We start from the raw sequence: 25993 nt of genomic DNA, 5'->3' as shown, positions 1-25993 counted from the left end.
AGGCATTCCCATCAGATGAATCCCAAACAGTACGAAACACATGTCCTGGATTTTACGACTAATCAAGAAACAGTTTTATTCAAAAAATGTTTGATTTTAATAGTAGGCTTTTCGGCAATCCACATGCACGACTTCACATACAGGATCGAACTTGGAGTCATCAGGTCTACTCTAAAGTTCTAGTACTTTTGGACAACTATGTTGAAACACTATGGTCTAAAAATCCAATTTCAGTCAATTTGTTATACACCACAATCGTTGTCCAACTTTATAAACTAGTAAATTTTGGAGTAATTTGAGGAACGAAAGCAAGCTTTCGGAAAATACAAAAAGAATTCAGACAAAAGAAGCGATATTTTGGAGGAATACGTGAGACGTTTGGGGAAACGTTGATGGACTTTGGGAAAGATAAAAATTTTACCCAATGGTGAGTAAAGGAGATAAAACATTGCGCTTTTGCCTGCTTTACCAAACATTACACAATACATTCTCCACACAGTTAGTCTATGTACCCCCAAAGTTGATTACTTGATAAACTTTGAATAACATGTCCTATTTTTCTAACCTAAATAAATCTATCACAAATGTTTTTTCTATTCTATCGACAGTTTTTCAAGGAGCAGATACAAACTTTCAAATTGTGGAACGTCGATGTTTTATTAAAACATAACACCATTCTTTAAAATATCAACAATAATTTGATCACATCACTTTATGTTGATGTTAACTTACGATTGGGGGTGTAGAAACTGGATTATAATTGTGGTCATTGTCAAGTTTCAGGGAGAAAGATGTGTTACAATTAACAGGTTGTTCCTTTGTAAAACAAAAGAAAATAGTTTTTATATTTGGTTAAAATGTACGAAAAATGAAAAATGTCATCGTACGAAACACTTCTTAACTGTTTGTCATTCGTCGTTAGTTTATGATAAGCGTAGACCAAGGGTTGCTCTTTAGAAAGAATTTTTCAAATTTAAGGGAATAATATTGTTGAGAATTGTTTAATCTAATTTCCATTGATTAGTTTGTCATAGGTTGTGACTGTTTTTTTTTAAAGTGTCTTTTACAAATTAGGTGTGAAATTACAGTGAGTAGAACAGTAGTTTATTGATTGAAATGAGTCGTTTTTAACCATTATGATCCAGATTTTGATTCTGCTCCACCTAATTCGGTTCAAGGAGCTGCTTAGTATTACTAGACTTCCCACATAAAGTTTGACTGGAAGTCATGTACATAAATCTAAACATGCTACTGACTTATATTGAAAATCAATAAAGTCGGACTAGGTTTTTCAATAATTAACTCAAATCCGTGCATTAAACTTATTCAGTGAGTTATATTTCTACTGAACTGGATGGTAAGTCAATTAACTCGACTATAGGTTTTCATTAAGTCAAAAGACTGTAGATTGTCGAGAAGCTCTTTAACACAATTATGCAAATTGATTAACAAATTTAATAACAACAAACGACTAAAATAATCATGTTTACTACATCACTAAAAATTAATGAAAATAATATAAACCTGTAAACGTTTATAACGATCCTAAATAATTATTTTGAAAGCTTTGGCATGTTGTGCAAGAAAATATCAGCTTTCAATCTAGGAGGAAATGGATATTTTGTGCGTATGCCTTGTAGTAGAATGTTTAAAAGTTGTTAAAGCGGAGATGTGAACCTCCAATCGGTTCTGTATAAAAATCTATTCGAAAAAATGTTTTCTTAATCATTACACTCACAACTGAAAGAAATTTCTGACGATTGATGATAGCGTGAGTACGTTTGGGTTGTAAATATTTCTGAACGTACATTTCAATCATTTTTTCAAATCTATAAAGCATCGAAAAATAAACTTACCTTCACGGGATCGGATTTAGTATCTTCATTTATCATGACTATTTGGTCAGATAAGTTGTCTTCTTTCAATTTAATTGGTTGATTTAATTCATGAGCATTTAGGAAACTCGGTAAATCACTATGAATTTTCGATAAAAATTCTTTTAAATCAACTGATTTCCATTCTTCATAAATTGAATCAAACTCCTCATTAACTAATTGTAATTGTGTCATACGCCGACGTGATAATTCTAAACGCTTTGACCAATGATCAAATTTGGAATCGGTTGACAACTGAATAGGTACAGTGAATGACTTTCCAGACTTCTTAGTATCAATCAAACTTTCATGACTTAGGTCACTCGAAATAGAAAGATTGCATTCTTCAACAGTATCATCGAAAAATAGAAAATATTGCAAGACACAATAGTTTATGCAGTCAGAAAGTGATTATATCTTCGAATTTATTCGATTTTACTTCAAAGCACATCAAGGCAATCAGAAAATACTTCAGTCAAATCATCTCATTACAATAATGTACGCTAAGCTAGGATTGCTAAAGCCAAATATTATACAAAGGGATTATATTTACTGATATATTTGCCGCCATTTATTTTCAAGTTTCAATGTACCTAATCTTATATTCGAGCGAATATTAAATCACGAGTAACTTCTGAGACATATTAATTGACTAATATTATCTATATATTCTTATGGTATAATTATTCAATAATTAAATTATGTATATTTATATTCCTCCTATTATAAGCTTCATTTTGACCTATAATTTATCATTGTACAACTTACTGTCCCTAAATTATGCTCAGTTTATTACCTACTGCCTCCCACGTTCACAGCCACTTTTTGGCTTTATTGTGTACAAATGTTATTTCCTATTTTATGGTGCGTTGCGATCTGTTTGGTTGATATATAAGCCCAATATGTCTGAAATAAATTATTCGATTCGCATATTGGAAGCTGGTATTGTTGTTCTGGACTCAAGTAGACGGGCTAAGCGGACATAGGACCAATAAGGACGCTAGATTGCCCATATCGGTCGAACGTCGATTGGTTTGGCACAGTGCTAAGATTGTATAAGTCATTGTCTAAAGTCAAAACACCTAATGACAAATTGTCTACATTGAATCTGTAGCATTAAGTAAATCCCCAAAATTAAATGTTCTATAAGTTTTGGACAGTGATGTTGATCTCATTAGTTTAACAAGAAAGATCCTAGCTGAAGGCCTGCGGTCACTCATCCGCACCAGATCAACATCGGGTACGTCATGTTACGTGCCCCTCAAAACAACTATCCAGCTTGGATCAAACACTTCTTAACATATTGAATACCTTCCAAATATATCTTCGAACCCGTTCATTCCTGAATTCTGGTTCGACTAGCTTGAGATCTTTGGATTATAAAATCGTTACGGACAAAAGCGCTGTCAAACCTTGAATATCCTTGATATCTTCAGATCTAATATTAACAATCACATTTTATAAATTAATTTGGTATTATATTATTGAAGGTAGTCGAAAAAAATCTCTGAAATAGTTCCCACTCTACTTAAGATTTTGTACATGTGAGACTTTTATGGTATTATTAATTATCGTGACAACAACTTTCCCCCATTTCATATTGAGAGAATAATAATAACTTTATCAAATTTGCGGGGTTATCATTTTAATACATTCTCTAAAACTACTCTTCACTGCAATAATATAATCTTTAAATATCCATTCTGAAATTCTGAATGAAAATGAGTATCAAACAGTAACTGGAATCCAGTGAATTAATCATATACTAAATCCATTTATTTGTCGTATATTTTGTGATCATTTCAATGGGTTGCATATGTATCATCTTACCATAATTTTCTATTCGTATTAAATGTTTCGAGGGTTTCATAATTTTTTGTACTTAATTTAAGTTGTTTTATCACAAGTGCAGTTATATGCAACTAACTGATCTTTTTTTTTCTAGCATGTACTTGCAAACATTTATGCACGAAAACATGGACTAAAGTGGATTTAGATGATGGATAACAGTGGAATCTAGGACGCGCGTTTCCCCAGAGTTGGGACTCATAAGCTGGACGTACCTGCATCCTATAGTTCATTCGACTCCTGTACTTTACGCTCCATCAGCCAAACTTTGATTCACTTAGCTACTGAGTTCAGACAGCCACTGCCTTGTGCAGTGGGGTGAATTTTAATGCATTTGCATTGATTGTTTGAATCTCTCCACTGATGTTCAAAATTATAATGGCAATACCGAGGTAAGCCGCACAGGATACACATATGCCAAAAGAGACTGATCAATTGTAGTCCCAAACAATGGGAAAATCCAAACAACCATTACAAAAGACTAAACCAGTTTGACTTAATCACGTGGAACGTCGAAAAGGGTTTGAGAGCATAACAATCTTTGAAACGTTATCAAGCAGCCATATATATAGTTTCTTCAGGGATTCTAGATTTTAACTAATTCGCCTTCATGTCATTCCATAAATTTCGTTCTCCGACTTCATCTATCTTTTTGTAATTACATATCTAAAATTGAGTTTAACACTACAGTTAATTTCTTTTTTGACGATTATCACTCGACATGCTTGAATCAATATACATTCATGTCGGGTCATACGTTGGCTATGAGTAACCGACTGATATTATTGTGCTCAAACATAAATTCATCTACGTTTACCTGAACAATTCATATCACTAAATAAAGATTTGTCAACAATCACTTGTTCAGATGACTTTGCTCGTTTATTTTACTACTTAAAAAGACAGAGGATTATTTATCAAATTAATTTTATTTTAATAGCATCCCTGGGCATGTTGCTTGTATAAACAGTTGAGGACTGTGCATTTATTGAATGCAGCTCGAAAAGAATAGTTTCTTGAGGCATAATTCTCAATATACTATGACATCTATTGATTGCAAAAAACGCATATCATTATCGAATGTTAATTAGGTGAACACCGATAAACAGCGAATTCGCTATTGACAACAGTCATTATGTCAACCCATGAAATTTATTTACTACTATGCGTGTGTGTGTGTGTGTGTGTGATCTTTATATATGTGAGGATCACTGTTTACTTGTTTCAGTTAATTTGACTTCATTTTATTATTGATTTATGCTTTGCAATCTATTTCTGATAGTAAAAGTGTTGATTTTCTATATAAATTTTGTGTCAGTTATGTTAGGAAGTGATAAGTGAAAAAATATGCAGTTAGAATAATTATTCTTTAAGTGAAGAGTATTTGTCAGAAGATTAATTATTGCAGAACACAATATAAATTCAGTAATCACCAGATGATAAAAAAGTGTTCAGTTGACATTTCGGATTATTGACAAAATTCTAAGTAGCACATTCCTATATTGTATCACTACCTATGCTTGAAACTGTTCTGAAAAACATTTTTCAGTATAGTTAACATCACAGATATCAACCAAAAGATTATTTAGAACCAGAGTGAACTGGAAACAAGTTTCATCCTATTTTGGGGCTTGCTAATGTAGCACAATTACCTTTTATAAAGGAGTTGAACTTATGATATTCACAGTGAAAACAGCTGTCCAGAGCTAACTAGTTATCAGCTGTCTTCTGGGACTACTGTCAATCAACATAGAAAACTATCTTGAATTCAACATGTCTCCATAATTCAGCTAAATAAATATTTCGGAGGTTCCGACAGAATATCTAGGCATCTAGAATGTGATCAGTGTCTTACTATAACAAATCCCAATAGATTTAAACACGAGTCGTTAAAAACTATGAACTAAGAAAACACCATGACAACTGAAAAAATTAAAATACCGCTGAAGATGAGTAAAAATTGAGCATTAAAATAAAACAAAATTTTAGATTACCTTCATAAATTGAACGACGTTCAGCTTCAGTTAGTATTTGCGGATTGTTTAGATTCTGATTTACTGTAGACCAATGACCCACAGAGGAAACTTCAGTAGTTTGTGCATGATTCTGTTTATTTCCACCTTCATATGAACTAAGACGTTCCATTAGTTCGTATATTTCATTTTTCTAATTTGTTTTTAGAAAAAAAAGTGCTTTTGAGAAATTAGTTGTTTACATTTTATAACTGATGGTAATTTATAAACTAATGATAACTGTAAAACCAAAATAAAGAAATAATCTCCAGAGGATTGCATAATTGATGTGCTCTTTTCACATGTTGTTCATTTGAAGTTTTCGATCATTCCCATTTGTATTTACTTAAAAAGAGGGGAATCAAATTCTAATCACAACTTATTATGTATTTCAATAAAGATGTAGTTTATTTAAAAGCTTACAATCCTATATACACATATACGTGCAACTGTATAGTTATGGAAATAAACTTGTTCCGTACGATTCTTATGTTGAATTAATCAGTTGATGAATAATAATAAAGCACATGTAGAATTATTGACTATGGTCGACGAGGTAATCCTCATCTACATTTGAAGAATTTCGGTAGCATGGCATAAAAATAATTCCAATAGAGCGGAATTATCCTTTTTTGTCTTCTTTTTGAAATTTTGAGCTTTTTTTAAATATTATTTTATACATTGAATTGTTTAATTCTATTTGTTTCTTTTGAAATAAATTCAATATTTCGAGTTCTACCACCGTGAATGATATTCATTATTATTACAGTTCTTTTTTAATTATAGTATTAGAGTAGCCTGATGAAATTTCTGGGCCGCTGTTTTCCCAAATATGGATCTATCATCAGAAACGTTTACTTGTTTTGAATTTGGTTTAACCAAATAATTATATTTGCTAAGCCCGTGTACTTTATGCCCCTGTATAAAAAACCTTACAACTTATCATACATCTGATTTTTAAGAGATTTAACAGTCACCACAATGACAGTTTGTTCTCCTTCATTTTTTGGAAAAACAAGATACAGTCACTGTTGAATTTATAGATTCAATACATTTAGTGATATCATTGGTGAAATGTCGATCGTAAAAATTTACGAATAAATATGAACTACGGCTGGTCGCTGCTTAAAAGCTACTCGTGTAGGTTTTTTGAATATTCACAAGTTGAATGCATACTAAACAAGAATTTTGTTGCATTTCTACATAATTCTTGCTGTGAACACTTAACCGAAATCAAATATATGACGTAAAATAAAGCTAATACTATCATTACTGTGACGATATGAAATATTACAACACATTTAGCTCGATTAACATTTATGCTGTTTGCCACGTTGTTTATGATTGTCCACCTGAACAACTTTACCATCCTCCAACTGAAACTAAATGAAACTGAAAACAGAATTCATATGAATATCCGTTGTGTGTTAGTCCAGACCAGGTCTGTACAATAAATGTTATACAAAACAAATTGACCTTCGACTATAATCCTGTCCTACAGCGGACAATATAAAACATAATTTTCATGGTAATATGTAATCTATTAAATGTCGTTAGTGAGATAAACATGATCTTAATGATTTATTCAATTGATCAATACATGAATCAGAAGGGGTTTTGTGGATATTATAGTAATTTTAATAGTTGAGATCATGAGTCAATTGAAGCTAGATCACCATGGAAAACCTCGAAGCACTGGACGGCCGTTTCTTCCTATTGTGGGACTCCTCAGCAGTGCCCATCCACGACCTCGACTCCCGAGATTCGAACCCAGGACCTATCAGTTTCGCGCGCGAGCGCTTAACCACTAAACCACTGAGCCGGCAACCAACGGTATTAATGTCTAACTTCAACCAATTCACGAAATTGAGCGACACATCCATCACTGTCATCAGTGAGTTACTATCTCACAATCGACCTGGTTGAGCTCCACTAGTCACTGCTTCTCACTAGAACTCCAGGAAATACCTCTTGGAGCCAGTCAATAGTGAGTATATGTTGATTGATATCAGAAAGGGTTTTGTGGATATTATAGTAATTTTAATAGTTGAGATCATGAGTCGATTGAATCCCTAATAATACACGATAACGGGAATTAAATTAGTATATGTGTGAACTCTTCTTTGATATTCATATGATGTTTCATTTTAAAATTGGAACGAACTTCAAATTAAGCAAAGACAATAATGATATTACGAGCTTCGTAACAGCTAACCTTTTCAAAATTTGTAATATTTAAATAAAATAATTATCCAACTAAATAATAACTTTTCATAACCGAAACTTTAACATGTTAAATATGTAATTAAATAATGAAATGAAATAAACAAACTTGTTCATTTAATTTCTTTTGTAATGTAAATTTTTCTTGAATGATTACAGTATGATCATTATTCAACGTGTTCATTAGTTTTTCAGTCTCTTGTTTAACAACTTTGAGTACACTTAATTCTGTTGTTGCCGACGCAGCAACTATGTAGGTAAAGTGTGGAAAAAAAGTTTAATTGAATTTTATTAATTCGTTTGGAAAATTTGAGTAGTTTCTAGAGTTAAATATATTATTAATTATTGTCAAAATAAATTTTCGCAATACAAAAATAAAGTAGTTTGATTCGCTTATTAAGTATAGGCCAGATATTCTGCCGTCTCACAGTTTTAGTCAAAAAGCTTATGATAGTGCTTACTGACCTTAAACAAAGTAGACAAAATGATGTTCTAAAAAGAGACCCAGGAACAAGAATTAAATTTAATCAAAAAGGAACCGGAGTCACATCAACTGATTTTAATAGTCAGGAAATTTTAGAATCTTACATTATAGTATGGAGCTCCAAGATGTAGTAATTAGCAAAAAGAGATAGGCATACTAAAAGTGAAACTTTCAAAAGTACCATAATATGACGTTCACAATGTAGAAGTTAGGTGATAAAGAATACACACTTGTCATCATTATTCATTTTATGCATTATTACTAATGATCTCGAACCACTTACTCCAATTGCTTCAAGCAACTCAACTGACAATCCTACATATTCCTAAACCAAAATAGTTAAATGCTTTAATAAAATGTCATATTTTCTTGTAATCACACCTTAGTTTATCAGAATCTCGTACTCTGATCTATTTAGCATATGCAATACAAGGTTCTGTTAGCCCACCCATTAGAGGTTCGCGATCTCACAGATTGTTTGTCCAGAACTCTAAACAAAACCTTGAAATCGTTTATTTAGTACCGCTAAAATAAGCAAACTATGCCTTGACAATACTTGCAGACGAAAAACGCTAATCATTGAAGGTAGTTAGCAGAGCACGTACGACTGATAAACAGTTTGCTTCACTTTTAACTAATCATTCAAACAGTTGTTGAACCCCAATAATAGAGTAGCTGTGTATGTCTTAGATTGACTTTGTGTATGCGCAGAGGTACTTTGTCAACTATCAACGTAACACGGATGATTCCACCCCCTAGACAAAATGTTGATGTACAAGAGTTTCAAAGCGATTTCTTCAGTTTAACAGGTGCAAAATATTTGCCAATCATTTATGAACAAAGCATTCAAAGTCCTAGGAATATTTAAAAGAAACATGATTTTCTCCATATTGTAGAGAAACTTTGTTGATCAGTATTAACAAAGAAAAATCTAAGCCAGACCACCATTGAAAACCTGAAAGCACTGGGCGGCAGTTCCGTCCTCAGCAGTGCGCGTTCACGATCCCACACGAAGGACCCCAACACAGGATCTTCGACATCGCTCGCGAACGATTAACTTTTACACCACCGAGCCAACATCTAACGGTGTTAATGTCCAACTTCGACCGACTTGTGAATTCAAATGTTGAAAATATTGCAATCTCCATAATATCCCTTGCTTGTAAAGAAAAATCTCTCCATATAAATTATTGATAATTGCCCTCAAATATTTTTTACATAGATACTCTTTACAATAGGTGAAAAAAACATACTTTTAACTTTCACAATTCGCACATCACTAAGTACAAGCACGATTTCGATCAATAGACATTATGAAAAAGTAATCATATTATAAGGATTTTTGACCTACTTTGTTTTTGTTCTTCTAGTTCAGTTAAAGAGTTTTTCAATTGTCTAAAACAATAAAATAAAATGAGTCAAAGGGTTTTCTATTTTATTCATATTGATTATGTGCCCATCAGACGCCTTAAAGTAACGAGTATTTTGTGAATAGTCTGTAGCATAACATATAGTGTAATACAATAGGTGGGGATGAAATATGATAATTTAATAGAAAAATTAACTTCATTTTTTGCCAGTGTAACCGAAAAAACAAACATATGATCCATACACGTTAATTGTTCAATTCTAGGAAATGTTGTTTAGATAATTGGATTACTTCACTATATGTGAGATTTATTTTGAAAAATGCCAAATTAACTAATACTATTCACATTCAACAGTTATTTCTCAAAGTATATGATTGAATATAATATATTATTGTAGAGTAGAATACATAATCTTTGATAGGCAAGTGTACATATGGCACAGGACTTATAGCAAAAGCATAAGTGAATAAAGCTAACTGGCTGTTAGCTTACCATCGAAGCAATAAACTACTAATTCAATTGTAATGAAGATAAAATCTATAAACTTAGTTAAGGTATGTTTGCTTACTTATAATGTCCTCATAATCAGTACCGAGTTTGGGATGAAAGTTTAGTAATTCCGGTGGTATTTTTCTACTTTTGTTCATTCTACGTGTCACAATTTTAGTTCAAGTCAAAATATAAAACAATTAGTCTTTAAGATAAATTTCAATAATGCAATGAGAAGACAAAGGTTATCAAAATTATGTGATATATTTGCGCAATACATTCTTGAAATACAGGTCATTTTAACCTGATACTTTAAAATTTCAAAGCTTTTCATGGAAATTTAGATTTTTCTCCATGAATTTCATATGCTTACCAACTAAGTCAAGCACAAGTTCACACTAAATGACTCCGTAAAACACATATTCATTTTAATATTCAAATAGTCTCGAGTTGAGTGGCTAAATGTATTATTCAATGTTATTTCTTTCATGGTTTGTACTTACTTTTTAGTAGCTGGGGCAAGGAGTTATATGTGTTAGTAAATGATTAACAAGAAAGTGCTGAAATAAGGCAGATAATTGGGTATTGAATGGTACAAGCGGTCATACAGCAGTAATATTTAGTTAACTACTATATTATGTATACAATTTCAATATGATCTAACTAAAAGTGAAACCATCCAAATCGAGGGAGCAACAACAGATGGATTAATTTTTAAATCAACATGATAGTACCATAAAAATAGATTGATTTTAGAATATTGCTTTTCTTTCTCTATTCATTCAAACAATTCAGTATTATCTTCCAATATAAAATACAGTTTTATAAGCATAGAATATTACATAAAACATCGTTATAAATTACTTTTGTAAATTCGAGATTTCAGCTTTGAACACTTCATTCTGTGTTTTAATAGTATCATAACCTACAATCTAAAATAGAACATTTCAGAAATAATAGTAATAATATTTTTGATTCTATCATGAAATTTAATAAGTTTTATACGTAATAAAATTGAAACGTTCCAAAAGATGGAAAAAAAGTAAGAGTAACAGATTTGAGATTTATTGTTAGACATCAAACACTTTTAATACTACAGTTACGTAATCCAAGCTGTGCACGTTAACTGGAAGTACAGTAGTGTCATCACTGTCATTTCTGATAAAAAATTTACTGACGGGAGAGTGTCATAACAATGTCTTTAACTGAAAACCTTCAGAAATTAATCGACGTCATACAATCAAGTTTTAACAGTTTTAAAGATACTTGATTTTTTCAGTCAGCCATACAATAATCGAATTTCATATTCGTATAGAATTATGTACAATTATAATTTCATTTGTCTCAAGATTAGTTGACAGACTGATCCGATGTTCATGTGACCTTTTTTGAAAACTACGATGGGTAACAAGTTCTAATCACTCTTTACTATTTATTCTCATACATATAGGAGATTTACAAATTGAAACTAACATAAAACTTATGAAATTCAATTACACATGATGTATCTTTTGAATTACAGGACTAAATTGGTTCATTGAATTAACTTGCTCGCTATTTTTCAGTTTTAATTCAACTGACAAATTATTATATCAGTGACAGATATCTATTTCTTACCAACTTCAAGGCAAATATCAATTAATTAGGAGAGAGAGAGAGTGAAGGGGCAATGCTTACCTCCATTTCTGTGAATTTGTTTTGCTGTTTTAACAATTCCTGTTTAAGTTGTTCAATTGTTTTCAATTTATCTTCAAGCATTTTCTGATTTTCTATTAACAAAACAGTTTGAATAAAATAATTTTTTCTTGTTTATTATTTTTATTTACCTGAGAGTTGAATAGACTGTAATTCTAATTCTTTACGTTGTTTCATTAGTTTAATTTCATCTTCCATACGAATTCTGTTAAAAAATATGGTTCAAAATTCATTGGTTATGTTAATAAAAACAAGTTTGACCTTGGAACCGATTATGAAATTATCTGTTGTTATACATGCTTAATATATTAACTTCAGATTATCTACAATTAAACACACGTATATGTTCTGAAAAAAGTGAGAAATATTGAAATTGGATAGTCAGATTTCTGATTTATGAAACTACCTCGACATAATTACAGACCTATAAGAAGTGAACAAAATAAATATTATCATTTAAGGCCATTAATCAGTAAGATTGGAGTTTTAACTACTACGAAATTTGATTCACATTGATTATTACATGACCAATAGACAATCTTATTGCATATTTTATTCTGAAAATATCAGAATAAATAGCTCAAATTCTTTCCCAGTATATTTTAATGCCGGTTACAAATGTATATAAAGGGACTTTTGCCGTTTTAAAATACGTAATTATTAAATGAGTTTATTGTGAAGATCATTCAAATGTTGAGATTACTATTAAGAGATGATTGTCAGCATAAACTAACAACAGATTCTAAGTCATTTTAAATTAGAGATCAGGACTCAGCTATATTGTCTTAGTTTCGAACTTTTTAATAATGTCTAACCAAAGGTCAATAACCATAGAGTCAATCAGGTCAGCAATGAAATATTAACTTACTGATAAATGGATGACGACAGCATAGTATCAAGGTTGACAATCTAAACCAGTAGATTTCCAATATAATAGCTCAAAGATATTTGAATCGTGATGAGACTTGAAACTGCTTAGCTTAATCCTGTTTAAAGTCATGTATTTACACCATCTCTAATATGGTATGGTAACTTCAGCTATTCCACATTTGTGCTAAGCACTACACTGATTACAACTGACTGAATCATAAAATATAGTACAAGAAATTGATAACTCTTCCTTGTACAACAGATTACTATCCAAAAGTTGAAGTTTCAGGTATTTTTGTCTGTTCAAATAAACTTCAATATGTTTTACATTGTGACTTGATACCAATTGGAAAACTAATGAAACTCGTTGACTAACAAAGAGATAATTAACTGTGCTCGTAGGCTTCCTAGCAGTATATTCCTTCGAACACTCTAGGAATCGAATAAATACATTATCACCCAGAAATCAGAGAGTATTACCCCAAACCATAAGACGACTTATGTTAATTTGCACTACAACCAAACCAATAATGATCATCTTATTGTGAAGCTCGTAGTTTAAGTGACCGATCTTGAAAACCAACACAACTGCGTGTAGCGAATAGGCCTCACTTTTAGACTGAGTCGTACGGACTTTTTTCTAGTGTTCCTGTTCTTATCATTTATTAGGAGCGAAAATCACCGATAGCCAGGGTGAAATCTTTTTGTATTATAGGTGAAACTATACCATATTGACACCTTAGCGCGACCAATCAGATTGAAGATACCGAATGTTAAATATTAACGCAAGCCTAAAACGCCATCGAGGATAGCTTTTTGTTGGAATTCGTGATTTTGACTAGATTTCGTATTTTGAATGGATCGAGCGATCATTTTCTTGTGAAATGAAATATTTGCGTTGGGAGTTAGGTTACAGGAACGTTAGAGTTGGGAGTTAAGGTTTAGGAGTGTTAATGTACCATAATTTTCACCTTTAATGACCTACATTTAGCCCTAATAAGTTTATTAATGGTGTCGAAATTCTAGATCCACTCCAGACCATTTTTTGTAATACCGTACCCCTCCACAAAAACTGCGTTCTTATTTGTTAACTTATGACCACCTAATCTCTCGGTCACTTTTAAAACGTCTTAAGGTCACCAGCATAGTTTTACCGTATTAAGATTGATCAATTATACCTGCAAATTGAAATATCACTTTTTTCACAACTGGGAAAACGAGGATTTTGATAACAATTCGCATGAGGAAAAAGGTGAGTAGGATTTAGTTGACGAGAGGACAAAGGACAACGTTTTCCAGAAGTAAAAATACATTTGTTTAATGCCTTATTCATAGTCAGAAATAAGATAAGGTGAATGGGTCAAACTGAGAGATTCGAGGTCATTCAAATAAATGAGACATGTTAGAAAAGGCAGGAGTAAAACATTATTGAGACCAAAAATAGTTTATGAAAAACGTAAAATTGAAAGTTTAAAAGAATGAAATAAGATTATTCATGAATAGATATAATTAAGATTAAGACATGAATATTTTGTATGAGACAAAAATTTAAACATAGGTTTTATGAATAGTGGTCATTATCAGCAAGACTAACTGGCTAATTTCAAAAGTTTCAGATATTAAAATCAATCTTTGTAACTCTCAGACGTAATGCTTGCAAGTTATCATTAATGATATGGCTTATAAATTTCCAATATTTATGGTATATAGCCTAAGCTTTAACTCAATTTACATTTAATAACGACGTGAAAACAGGTAACCATTTTAAGCATGTTTTAAAAAACCATAAATTTTTTTTCAAAATTTACTTGAAACCAAACCTTCGAATAGTTTCTGTTTATTTTATTAAATTCAAAGTAAATGCTACTAGGAACATGTCCACTTCATACTAAGTTATATTTACAGAGAACTAATTCGAAATTGTAATAATTATGGCAAATTCATAATAAGGATGTGTTTTCCTCAAAAAGAAACTATTTTAAAGTTGATTGTTTAATTCTATGAAATCATCAAAGTTTAATAAAATATTGTAGTTTCCTATAGAATGAATGAGAAACTAAATTAACTATGACAGTATGTCATTATTTGATCTCAGATCAATTTATCATCAAACACTCTATATTATGGGAAGCTAACGACATGGAGTAAAAGATTGTCGCGTCTAGTTCTAAATTTCCTACAGGTGGTAATTACTTCTTGTAAATAATATTCACAGTACTGAACAGTCAATCAACGAGGAATGTTTCTTAAATACCAAGTAAATTTTAAGCGGCTGGTAAATCAGTAGTAATATTGCTTAGAATTAATATCTATTACATAGAATCCGCATGAAACTGATATCCCTAGTACATAAAGTTATGATTGTTGACTTTTTCACAACTTTCCAATACATTACAAATCTTTTATACTTGAGACTCATATTGAAAATAAAAGACATAAAGTATAAAAAGTAGCTTTTCTTCCAAGATCAGCCTCAGTATCGCAAACAAAGATATTAATATGTTTATGTGAGACCTTGATATTCCAGAAGATTCAATGATAAAATCTTTGGTTATCCAATTTGGGCATAACAAATAATCCATCGTTTTTTTTCTAGAACTCTCTTAAAAGCTCCTACCGAACGTTGATTAGACGAAATTTTTCCAGCTTTCTCCTAGTTCACAAAAATTTTTCCAAGAAATTTTCAAGCTCACTTAAAAGAAACTAACAGAAAAAAATAATAATAAGTGAGTGATGTATCGTGTCGTTTAGCGTTATTAACCTAATCATTTTAGTTGGTCCAATCAAAAACGTTTTTTTTATTCACAACCGTTCATTGGAATGTACAATTCAACTTACTGGTTTACATGTTCATGAATTTCACTTTCTAATGTTTTTTCTCTTATTTCTAAAAGATTTTCACGCTTTTTAAATTCTAATTCATTTTTCTCATAATCTTTATGTAACTGTAATTTATCACTAATAATTAGAAATAAATAAATAAAATTCAATTATCAAATTAATGTACAATCACTAATTTGTTTTATTGAATTTATGAATAGAATGTATTTCTCAATGGTCAAATACAACTAATACCAAGATTCAGATTTACGACTTACTAATTACAGAACAAAGAAAACGAATGACAACTTATGTATATGCTAAGAGAAGTATTTTATTCCAGGATAACAAACGCTTTCTGAAAGTGAAGGGCATATGTTATTAGTCGACATAACGATGTGTAATCAAAAGTATATTGTGCAAGTTTTTAGTCACTTAAAAATCTAATCATGCATATTTCAATATTTGGATTTCAGAAATAGGAGTATGTCACTTTTCTTTTCAATTCTTGAAAAATATTAAAGAGCAAAACGTTAATTAATTTAATTTCAGTTCGAACTCTCAAAGAAAATTACTCAATGTAATATGCAGTATGGTTACAAACTCCCTGAATATCTAATAATCGTCAAATCGTATCAAAACTTCGTTGTGTAATCAGAAATGAAATGTTTGGTATACTGTAAATAAATTATGTCAAACTGATAGGAATATGTTGCAAAAACCTAATTTATAGTAATCGTGAATTTATGTATTATTTAATGTCTAGTAACATTAACCAAGATAGAGAAGCAATCATATCATTTGTCTAACTCGTTTACATTGCCACTAAACATCATAAAATTGTGAGTCCCAAGAAAATACTTTGATATGTTTATTGAAAAGCAGCTTTCTTAAATCACGATATCTTTAGAGAATTTAGAAATACAGCTCTACTTATGATTTTCTATTTTTTTTTTAGAAAAAATTTAGTCACATAGCTGGACATTAGTTATGAGGTTTGGTGTTTACCAGTTACTAATCCTACAAATAAATGCTAAACAAGAGTTCATGGAATACATCAATATCTTCTGTCTTGTCGTTACTCAAAAAGATTTATTAGTACACGTTTTTTGAATTCTTTTACTTTATACGAAATGACTATACTTCTTTCTCTTTTTGAGTTTCTTTTCAAATAACTTCAATCATTGTAAATTTTCTAAAAAAATACCTAACAATATAGAAGGACTATTGATTATAGTCAATAATTACAGCTGAAAAAATTCAGCTACAAAGTTACCGTTGCCATGTAAATTATTTTTTTTAATTAACTAACTTATCTATTTGGATTTTTTCTTGATCTAATTGTGTCTTCACCAACTGGATAGCGTCTAATTCAGCTTGCAAGGCTTGACGTCTAACAAATGCTTCACGCTCCTCTTTTTGTTGAAATAGACTGTACTTCTCTCTAAGCAGCACCTCTTGTTCATTGAGGGACTGACAGCGAAGTTCAAATTCTTCTTGCAACTGAAATAAAAAAACCAATTGCTTTTACAAAGTTTGTTCATATTTCTATCTATTTTATGGTTTACTACTCACGAGTAGGTAAACTGTGGTTTAAAATATTTTCGAATTTTTACTAGACTAAAGTCAAGTATATTGCAGAAGAGTGACCATATATGTTAGCTGAACATTCAGATAGCAGTTTACAATTTCTAGATATGTCTCTAAACGTCAGGATATTTTAGCTGATATGTAACTGATATTATGTTATCTGTTGATCGTGTTTGACAAAACTCGGTCAGTCAATAGTTGTAGTGCTCCTTATTGAATATTGTTTATTTAATGACACTCGAAAGGTAATCCTTGTCCGGTTATTTTTAACAATTTATCAGCAAGGAACCTTTGTACCCTTTAGAAAGTTAATAAATCTTCGTAAATCCCAGTTTAGGTTACTCAACACCACAACCATATACGCTACGACCGGTCTATCTAGTATAAATTATCCAGTGCCAAACCTAACAATGTGTTTTAGAATCCCACAGTATTTCACCATTCATTTAAATTAATCTGTCACAAATCTAGAATGACTATCATATCACTGGATCTCAGCTAAATGATGACCCAATCATAGTTTTTAAAAAATGCAACGAACTTATATGATTCAAACAGTTTTTTGTGGTTGCCCTGGATCTCTACAGGAATAGGTGGTGTTTTTAACCAACTTACTTCTCGACAGTAATTATGTTTGAAAAATAAAAATTTTAGGGGATTTTATACTATTCAGCCAAATAATTGGCACCATTATGCTTTAACCACAAAAATATGAGAACATATTTAGGTACAATGCATCACATTATTACACTTTTATTTGTAATTAAACATTTTTATTCTTCTCACTCAAAAAGCTCGCCAAGCTATGTAACATCTTATATCCAAGCTAATAATACACCTAATTTGAATACCTTAGTCAATTTATTCCCTAATAAAGTGGTCATAACGAATGTTCCTTTTATCATATAAATAGATATTCATTTTTACCACAGTAATAAGGTATCTTACTCGCTGTGTATTTTGAAGTAGACGTTTTTGAAATTCTTCTTCCAATTCCGATTTTAACGAGTTCAATTCATTTTGACGAAACTCTGATATCTAAATCAGTAAACATTTTTGGCAATTCATCGTATTAGGGCGAATCACATAGGTTGAAATCTAAAAAAGCTTTGTTGCCGTATACTATTAGCATGAAATTTCAAAGGTTCCTTGCAACTAAAAAACTTGATGTGTAAGGAACATTTAACTAACTAGACTATACACTGTGAAAAATTTATACTTCATGTTAATTTACTTCGCTTGAAACAGCTATAACATCTGACTGGCTACTTTCCAAGTAAAAGAATAATTCAAGTTCCATTCTTTGTCTAAAGTTCGCGTTAAGGGTTTCGTTGCGGACGATAATCAGTACTCGATAATAAAATTGTACAACTCAAAAATATATAAAATCGTACTTCCATGAATTCTAGTTTAACTATAATCCCTGTTTAACATAAATAACTAAATTAATAAATTAGAAAGACAGATACACAAAGGAATAGTTGACAACATTTGGCAATTGCTTGTGAAATAATTTATAGTAGTCTTTTTATTACTTTACCGACTAGTCTGTTATCGTTTAATTTGATTTAACACGTATTACATGTGAATTTTAAGGTGAAAAGTAAACAGCATATAATTATGTATTTCACTGCATACTATCAAATCTACTACATGGTTTATCAATTCGTCTTTTACACACTACCGAAGCTATCGTAATCCACAAACTGTAAACCAGAATATTTCTGTATTGATTGTTGAAATATATAAGTAAGACTAACTATATAAGGAGTATCAATATGATTAAAATCAGAGATGGATGGTTGCTAGTAGTAGAATCTACGATGCATGTTTCGTCCACTTGGGATTCGTCAGCTGGATTCACCTTTATCTCAGATCAACATAATTATTTTCACGACAGATGATCGCAAAGAAAACTCGAATACGTACTAAAACGAATTCCTATTTTCTTGAAGTTTTTTGATAAAGGGTGACCGCTGTTAAGATTAACATACTCGGTATACAGAGAGTTCAATTATCAGTCTACTTAGTAAAGTAATAATGTCATCCTATGTCAAATTACAAACTATCTGACCTCAAAAATGTGAGTCAACAGTCCCGAATTCAGCCTTGAAACGAGTTGTGAATGAGCACTGATAGCTATAAACTGTTCGAAAACCTCAGAGAGTATGGCCTGGTTTTCAACAAAGCTCTTAGTAACCGTAGTATATTACAAATACATTCTCTAAAAAAACTAACAAAAATACAACAAGGTTGTGAAAAAGCCGATGATTTACTCGAGCAAATGATAGAAATTAATCTTGCCTGTTTCTCTATTTCTACTTGACTTCGCTCATTTATTTCACTCTTATATTGTTCCAAACGATCATCAAATGACTGTTTTGCATACAAAATCTCTAATGACTTCATTGCTTCATATTCTTTATTAATATTGTTTAACCTGTGATCTTTGTGAACAAAATGAAAACAAAGCATATCTTTAGTTTGTGTGTACTTGCCCAATAATTATTATAAAACTATAGTTATGTTATGACTAAGCAAGAATGAAACCTGATAATTAAGCATTAGTTCCATACCAGAGTAAATGATTTACAGTCAGTATTTACTGAATGACTATTAGTCGTTTCTAATTGTGTTTATAATTTTTTTAACAAATGTTATTTCGTAAGAAAAAACAGTCTTTTGCCGGGTATCTGCCTTTTCTTCTGATATCTTTTCATTTCAGCTTACGTCAATAGTTTGATCTCCTGATTATTCATTATTTAATTATATTGCATGACTCGATAATACGATTTATAACCATAGTACTGATCATTCTGACAAATTACAGGTGCCTCTTTATAACAAATCATAAAATTCTACCATATATCAAATTAGTAACTTTTTACATATAATTCTATATACCTCCTAATATCAGTATGTCACTTGAGAATTTTCATCTTTCCTGTTACATAGAATAGAACTATCCTTGTTTGATATTCACAAACCTAACTGTATATTTGACATGCGCTCTTTACATCATGGTGACTATCCGTTTAAATGGCCTGTAATTTGTTTATTCAATGAAGTAACATGCACCCAAAAAAGAAAGATATTTTTCTCCTATTATTTGGAGTAGTGCTAAACTTTCATGATGGCAATCACAAAATCACTAACAATGATTTTGTCAAACGATTGGGATACATATACCTAAAAAGTGATAAGAATATGTCATAAGGGAGTGAGGGTCCTCGTATGCATTGCAAATATTCACATACATTCCTTTCTGTGCGAGTCTCGTGAAAATAGGACTTATGAATTTGCTAGCTGTCAACTTACTTTTGAACATTTTACATTTACGCTAGGTATAACTTTTCGTATTCCAATCTTCCAAGTTGATGATTTCATTTGAGAACACATTAAGCTCTTGAGTGAAGCTAAAAGGTTAATGGTACTAGACTTCGATGTACCTGATATATATTGTAAAGTACAGCATATATCCTAACCCATATGTTTTAGTTCAAACCAAGGATCTTCCTTGTTGGATTCAGTAATCACCGATGAAGCTGAAGATATTACCTGTCTAAACACTCTTCCACCCTTACAAAATGGTAATGATGTAGTTTTATCGTTCAAGTTTGGAGATTGTGGAATAATCTATGGTCAGGCTCTATCTTGTCCAAGTGTGTGGCAGACAAACATTTCAGCCACCAACGAGTTTACTGCAGCTACAGACTGGTCGGTTAATACTAGATTATCAATTAAGGAGGCATGGTCCATACGTAAGGGTTCAGTTACCCTAGTTACATCTGCTTTTATATCACGCTCATAACAAAGTAGGCCCAATAACTCTCTACTGTGTACAACAAAAGAGATAAAGAAACTCCTTAAACGCAGGAGAATACTAAATATGTTCACTTCTACAGACTTTGGACATTTCAGCTCTAATTACTTTAACGCTGAGAATCCATGTAAAGTGTTTGCAAATAAAACTAAATTATTCCGTGAGAAACGACTAGTCCTGAATCTCCAGAACAATAATACTAATAATTTCTGGCATTCCAGACCCAGAAATATCTTTTTTCATTGGGACATGAAAAAATCAATAAAGTTGAAACCTTGTCAAAATATTGCGATATTATTTTCTACTAATAGTAAAAAAACAGCCATTAGTTCTTAAAATCGCGCATTGTTGATTGGTTCGGTATTTATAGAGAAGAGAGTTGTTCTGTGACTACTCCAACATCTAAAATCATATAAGTCGAGTAACTCTGTTGGTATGCATCCTCAAAACGGGAGAGTTCTGACTGCTGTGCCTGCAGAACCACTAGTAATTCTGATTACTATACCTCTGAATCTATCGAAAACACCAACAGGCTACAACGATGCAATAATTAGCCTGGTCTTCAAAACAGATTGTAAATATTCAGTCAATAACTCACCCAATTGGTCAGCATAACTAGTACAAATGTTAAACTATTAAAAATAATTGTTTTGGCTACTATTCCACGCCACATGGAAAGGGGTATTCTTTTAGCACGAGAAAAACAGTTTTAGGGAATATCTTCCATGTTTAGCCAGTTTCCTTGTAGCAATAGAAGATTGGACTGTAACGAAGTACAGGAATATTCTGATCATTGTGCTCTTCATAAATCTAAGCAAAGCCTTTGACAAGGTCTTCCACCTAGGTCTCAGATAAGGAGAATTGTGAAACTCTAAAAGCCAAAATCAAAGCGTTTGCGTCTAAAGTTTTGTTTTCCCTATCGAGTGGTGAACTACTAGAGTTTTTCACCATAACATATAATACCTGACCTTCTTTCTTCACTACTGAAGACTAAACCCAATCAACTTCCCCATTATTTTAGTTTGACACTTTTAGTTTGAACTGAGTCTGAGCCAAAGGTTCAAGAAACGCATTCAAGCAAATTAAAGATCGGTTACCATATTTCCGAGGAGCTCTCACTACTTTTTTTCGCACTTCCATATCTTTGTTAGCTATGATATTGCACTAATAAAGTTGCTTCTTTTATGTATTCGCCAAACCCATGCTTTTGTGCCTGAATAAGAATTTCTTTTCCACAAAAATTACGCATAAATGTGTGTGCTTAGTGGAGTAAGTAAGCTAAAATTACTCATATGCCGAGTATGAAAATTTATTTCCTAATGTTAAACTAACATTCCTAATCGAGCACCTATTCTGGGTTTTTGAGACTTCCGTTCACTTGTAAAATACTAACGGTTAACAACTGCGATACCCCTTTTATTCTGAGTACGACGTTTGATATATCAATTCTCACACAGGTAATAATAAAACAATAGGGTTCAATTTTTGGAGGGGCAGTAAATACTAAACATCATTCATAACGTTACCTAAGTCAGAACCATCTATTTCAACTGTCTGGATAGCTTTATGTTCTTTTGAAAGGCTAGAGATATCTTCATAGGCTTTCAGAATCGACACTAATAATGAATAGGACTCTTTGTAAAAACTCGTCTAAAATAGAACAAGTTGGGTGAAATATATACCGTAATACCAGTCTTTCACGACCTTCAAAACAACTATAAAGCCTGAGATGCGAAATATCTTTAATGAACTCTTCTAACTGAAAGTGATTATAAATCTAGCTTTTTGTTAAAACATACCTCGAAATTAGTTAGCCCAATTTCAGGCAGAAAAACACTCAGAGAGTAATCATACCCGTGAATCTTCAGATGATCTGCAACTAGGCAATTTGCCATCCTGATATTTCGATCAGTGGTTTCAGTGTCAAACTTTGTTTTTGAATTATCCAAAGATCCAAACCCCAGTATCAGCTTCGACCTGATTTGAGACTGTTCATATTTTTGTCCTAATCATCAAAAATAATTTACTTTTATCTTGTCTATATCTCCTTTTTCTTTCAGTAATCTGTACACATGTCGCACGTTTTCATACTTGCCTGATCTACTCATTCTGTATATTGCGCTGTAACGATAACAAACTGCAGTCAAGTCTAACCTTAAATTTACTACTGAAAAACAAACACATTTTAAAGGGAAGGGGAACGAACCACCATTGTAAAACATGAAGTAAGTACGTATGAAAACTCGCCGACTTTTCTAGAAACTTTAACTCATACGGCAGATACTACAAATGATAATATAAGTCAACTGATTTATTTTCCCCCAATTCATAGTGTTCAGGCAAAGTTACAGGTGCTCGACAGCGTTCACTGCATGTATGGTTGTATTTGCCCCAAAGCAGTGAGGCTGATGGAACTAAAAGCTGTCACGTCTCAATGCAGTCAGTTAATTAGCTGTCATATGATATATTTTAGGGAGATAATGAAAATGAGTGATGAGGGAAAATTTTCCAGGCAGAACAAAGATTAGGCAAATAAAAATGGATGAATTTATAAAGGCAGCAAACAAATGGTGGTGATAAGGTATAAAGTATGGTTGGTGAAACTAATAATGATAATAATATGCAATAGCATTAATAATATTGACAATATTGATGAACGAATGATAAAGTGAAAATAGTAAACGTAAGTAGTGATTGATTCGTTGTTGTACTTGATTATTCAGTAAAGGTGAGATAAGCCATGAGTATCCGCTTCTCCTCTCCTTAAAGTTATCTCCAGAGATGACTGTGATGACTTCGATTGGAAGACCTGCATTGAGAAAAAGTGGTACCACACCTTGTTATACACTCGTAAGTTTGAAATTTCTTGAGGATTACATATAAGATTGAGGTACTATACTTTAAAAGAATTTTTGCTGTCGAAAATTAACTATTTTCACATTTTGCGATCAAGTTATCTTTGATCCTCCCAAAGCCTAGAGAGAGGAGTCTAAGATGATGAGGCGGATTTTCTTGGCACAATTGACCCATTTCGTACTCTGCCTGTAGCTCTTCTAGAGCTACCACCAGTCTCAAGCCCGGGTAAAAAAGGAATGCTAGGAATGAGGTAAGCAACCACGTTCCATAAAAACTAATCTTCCTAAAAATTGTTAGGCAGAATAAATGAATTAAACCATTTAAACCCTGCACTCCGAGTTGAACGACCTTCGTTCAGAATTATAACGTCACATGGTGAAAGCTGATATCCTTTAGAAGTAACTAGTTCGAGACCTCTGCTAGAAACAACAGCAACGGTCATTTTAGATACATAGAATGCTAGGAAATTGTGAGACACTGGAAGGATCAATCAAATAGCTACACAAATGAGACATGTCGGTTCTCGAAATCGGTGAAACCCACTGAACTCAAGCTGGACAGAAAAAGATAGAATCGAGAAAGATGTTCTTGTACTCTGGTCACGAAGATGAAAATTCGATGCACGCGCAGTGAGTTGCAATAAATAACCAAACCTTCTTTGAAACAGAGAAGGGATCACAATGAATGTTATCCAGTGTTATTCAACCACCAATCATAGCAATAAAGACTATTACGACGAGTTTTAATAAAGGCTGCAATCGATCGTAGAGAATTGTCCAGGTAAGGACTTGACCATCCTGATGGGAGACCTTAACGCCAAGGTCCAAATGGATAATACTAAGTAGGAAAATATCATGAGACAACATGAACTGATTAAGAGAAAGGGATGAGAATGGAGAGGGATTTTAAAATCTATGTGGCTTCAACAAAACGGTTGAAGGTGACACAGTATTCCCACACAGATTCATACACAAAGTTACATGGGTCTCACTATATCACACTACAGAGAATCAGATCGATCATATTTGCATCACTAAAACATCCAGAAGATAAATGGAAGAACCAGGAAAAAAAGCTGACACCTTCAAATCACCACCACCTGGTTGTGACCAACAAGGAACTGAAGCTAAAGAAACACTGGATAACTGGAGACTCAGCATTAAACAAATTCTGTATAGCCTTTCTTCCATATACTGACAAACTCAACGAATTCAAGATAGCTCTCAGAAACGGGTTTCAAGCCTTACATGATCCACTAAAAGAAGAGGGAACTACTATGGAGAACAACTGGAAGAGGATCAGAGAAGCACTAACTTCAACGTGTTAGGAGATTATAAGCCGTAAGAAGCAATTAACAACGGTTGAACAAGAGCAGAGGGAACCATGCCACAGACCGAGTACACAGAAATAAACATGAGGGTAAAGAGGGGCACTACGATCAACAAGCAGAAATATGTAGAACATTTAGCAATGACAGTGTGAAAACCTGCAAGTGAAATAAATATCAAACAACTATATGAGACAAGGAAGAAACTAACATGGAAATATTGTAAAACAGGGCTATCAGTCAGGGACAATGAAAGCAAGCCAATCACCGAGATTCAACAAAAGAGGAACAGGGATAACACGGAATAAAGTTGACGTCTCACATGTAACTAGATAATTTACACTTCATAAATGACCTGACCCTTCTATCACATACACGCCAACAAATGCAGGTGAAGACAAACAGTGTAGTGTCCGCCTCTACAACAGTAAATCTCAACATACACAAGGGAAAGAGAAAGATCCTCAAATACAACAAGGAGAACACCAACGCAATCGCACTTGATGCAGAAAATCTGGAAGGTATGCAAGTCTTCACGTACCTGGACACCATCAGATGCAGATGTAATTGCAAGAATTGGTAAAGTAAGGACAGCATTTCTACAATTGAATAACATATGGAACGCAAAACGACTGAATACAAGCCAATATCGAATTCAGAATTCCCAATACGAACGTCGAGAGAGTTCTACTGTACGGAGTTGAAACTTTGA

General features: G+C 32.3%; 1 protein-coding gene across 1 annotated transcript in view; it reads right to left on the bottom strand.

The window, feature by feature from the left end:
* OFD1 (oxidative DNA demethylase) overlaps positions 1-23290 on the bottom strand; it is a 45397-nt gene extending 22107 nt beyond the window's left edge. The window contains exons 1-16 of the mRNA XM_051218515.1: positions 23126-23290; positions 22898-23086; positions 22789-22857; positions 22625-22748; positions 19580-19722; positions 18224-18313; positions 16998-17188; positions 15704-15823; positions 12127-12200; positions 11978-12069; positions 11165-11232; positions 9793-9836; positions 8067-8206; positions 5717-5888; positions 1857-2218; positions 733-816 (exon numbers count right to left, since the gene is read on the bottom strand). Coding sequence (XP_051074387.1) covers positions 733-816; positions 1857-2218; positions 5717-5888; positions 8067-8206; positions 9793-9836; positions 11165-11232; positions 11978-12069; positions 12127-12200; positions 15704-15823; positions 16998-17188; positions 18224-18313; positions 19580-19722; positions 22625-22748; positions 22789-22857; positions 22898-23086; positions 23126-23206 — 2043 coding nt within the window. The 5' untranslated portion in view covers positions 23207-23290. The remainder of the gene's footprint in view (positions 1-732; positions 817-1856; positions 2219-5716; positions 5889-8066; positions 8207-9792; positions 9837-11164; positions 11233-11977; positions 12070-12126; positions 12201-15703; positions 15824-16997; positions 17189-18223; positions 18314-19579; positions 19723-22624; positions 22749-22788; positions 22858-22897; positions 23087-23125) is intronic.
* Between the last annotated feature and the right edge of the window lie 2703 nt (positions 23291-25993).

Source organism: Schistosoma haematobium, chromosome 1, assembly GCF_000699445.3.
Source record: "Schistosoma haematobium chromosome 1, whole genome shotgun sequence".
Classification (NCBI taxonomy): Eukaryota; Metazoa; Platyhelminthes; class Trematoda; order Strigeidida; family Schistosomatidae; genus Schistosoma; species Schistosoma haematobium.
Note: the sequence above shows the minus strand (reverse complement) of the source record. Positions and strands in the feature narration are given on the sequence as shown.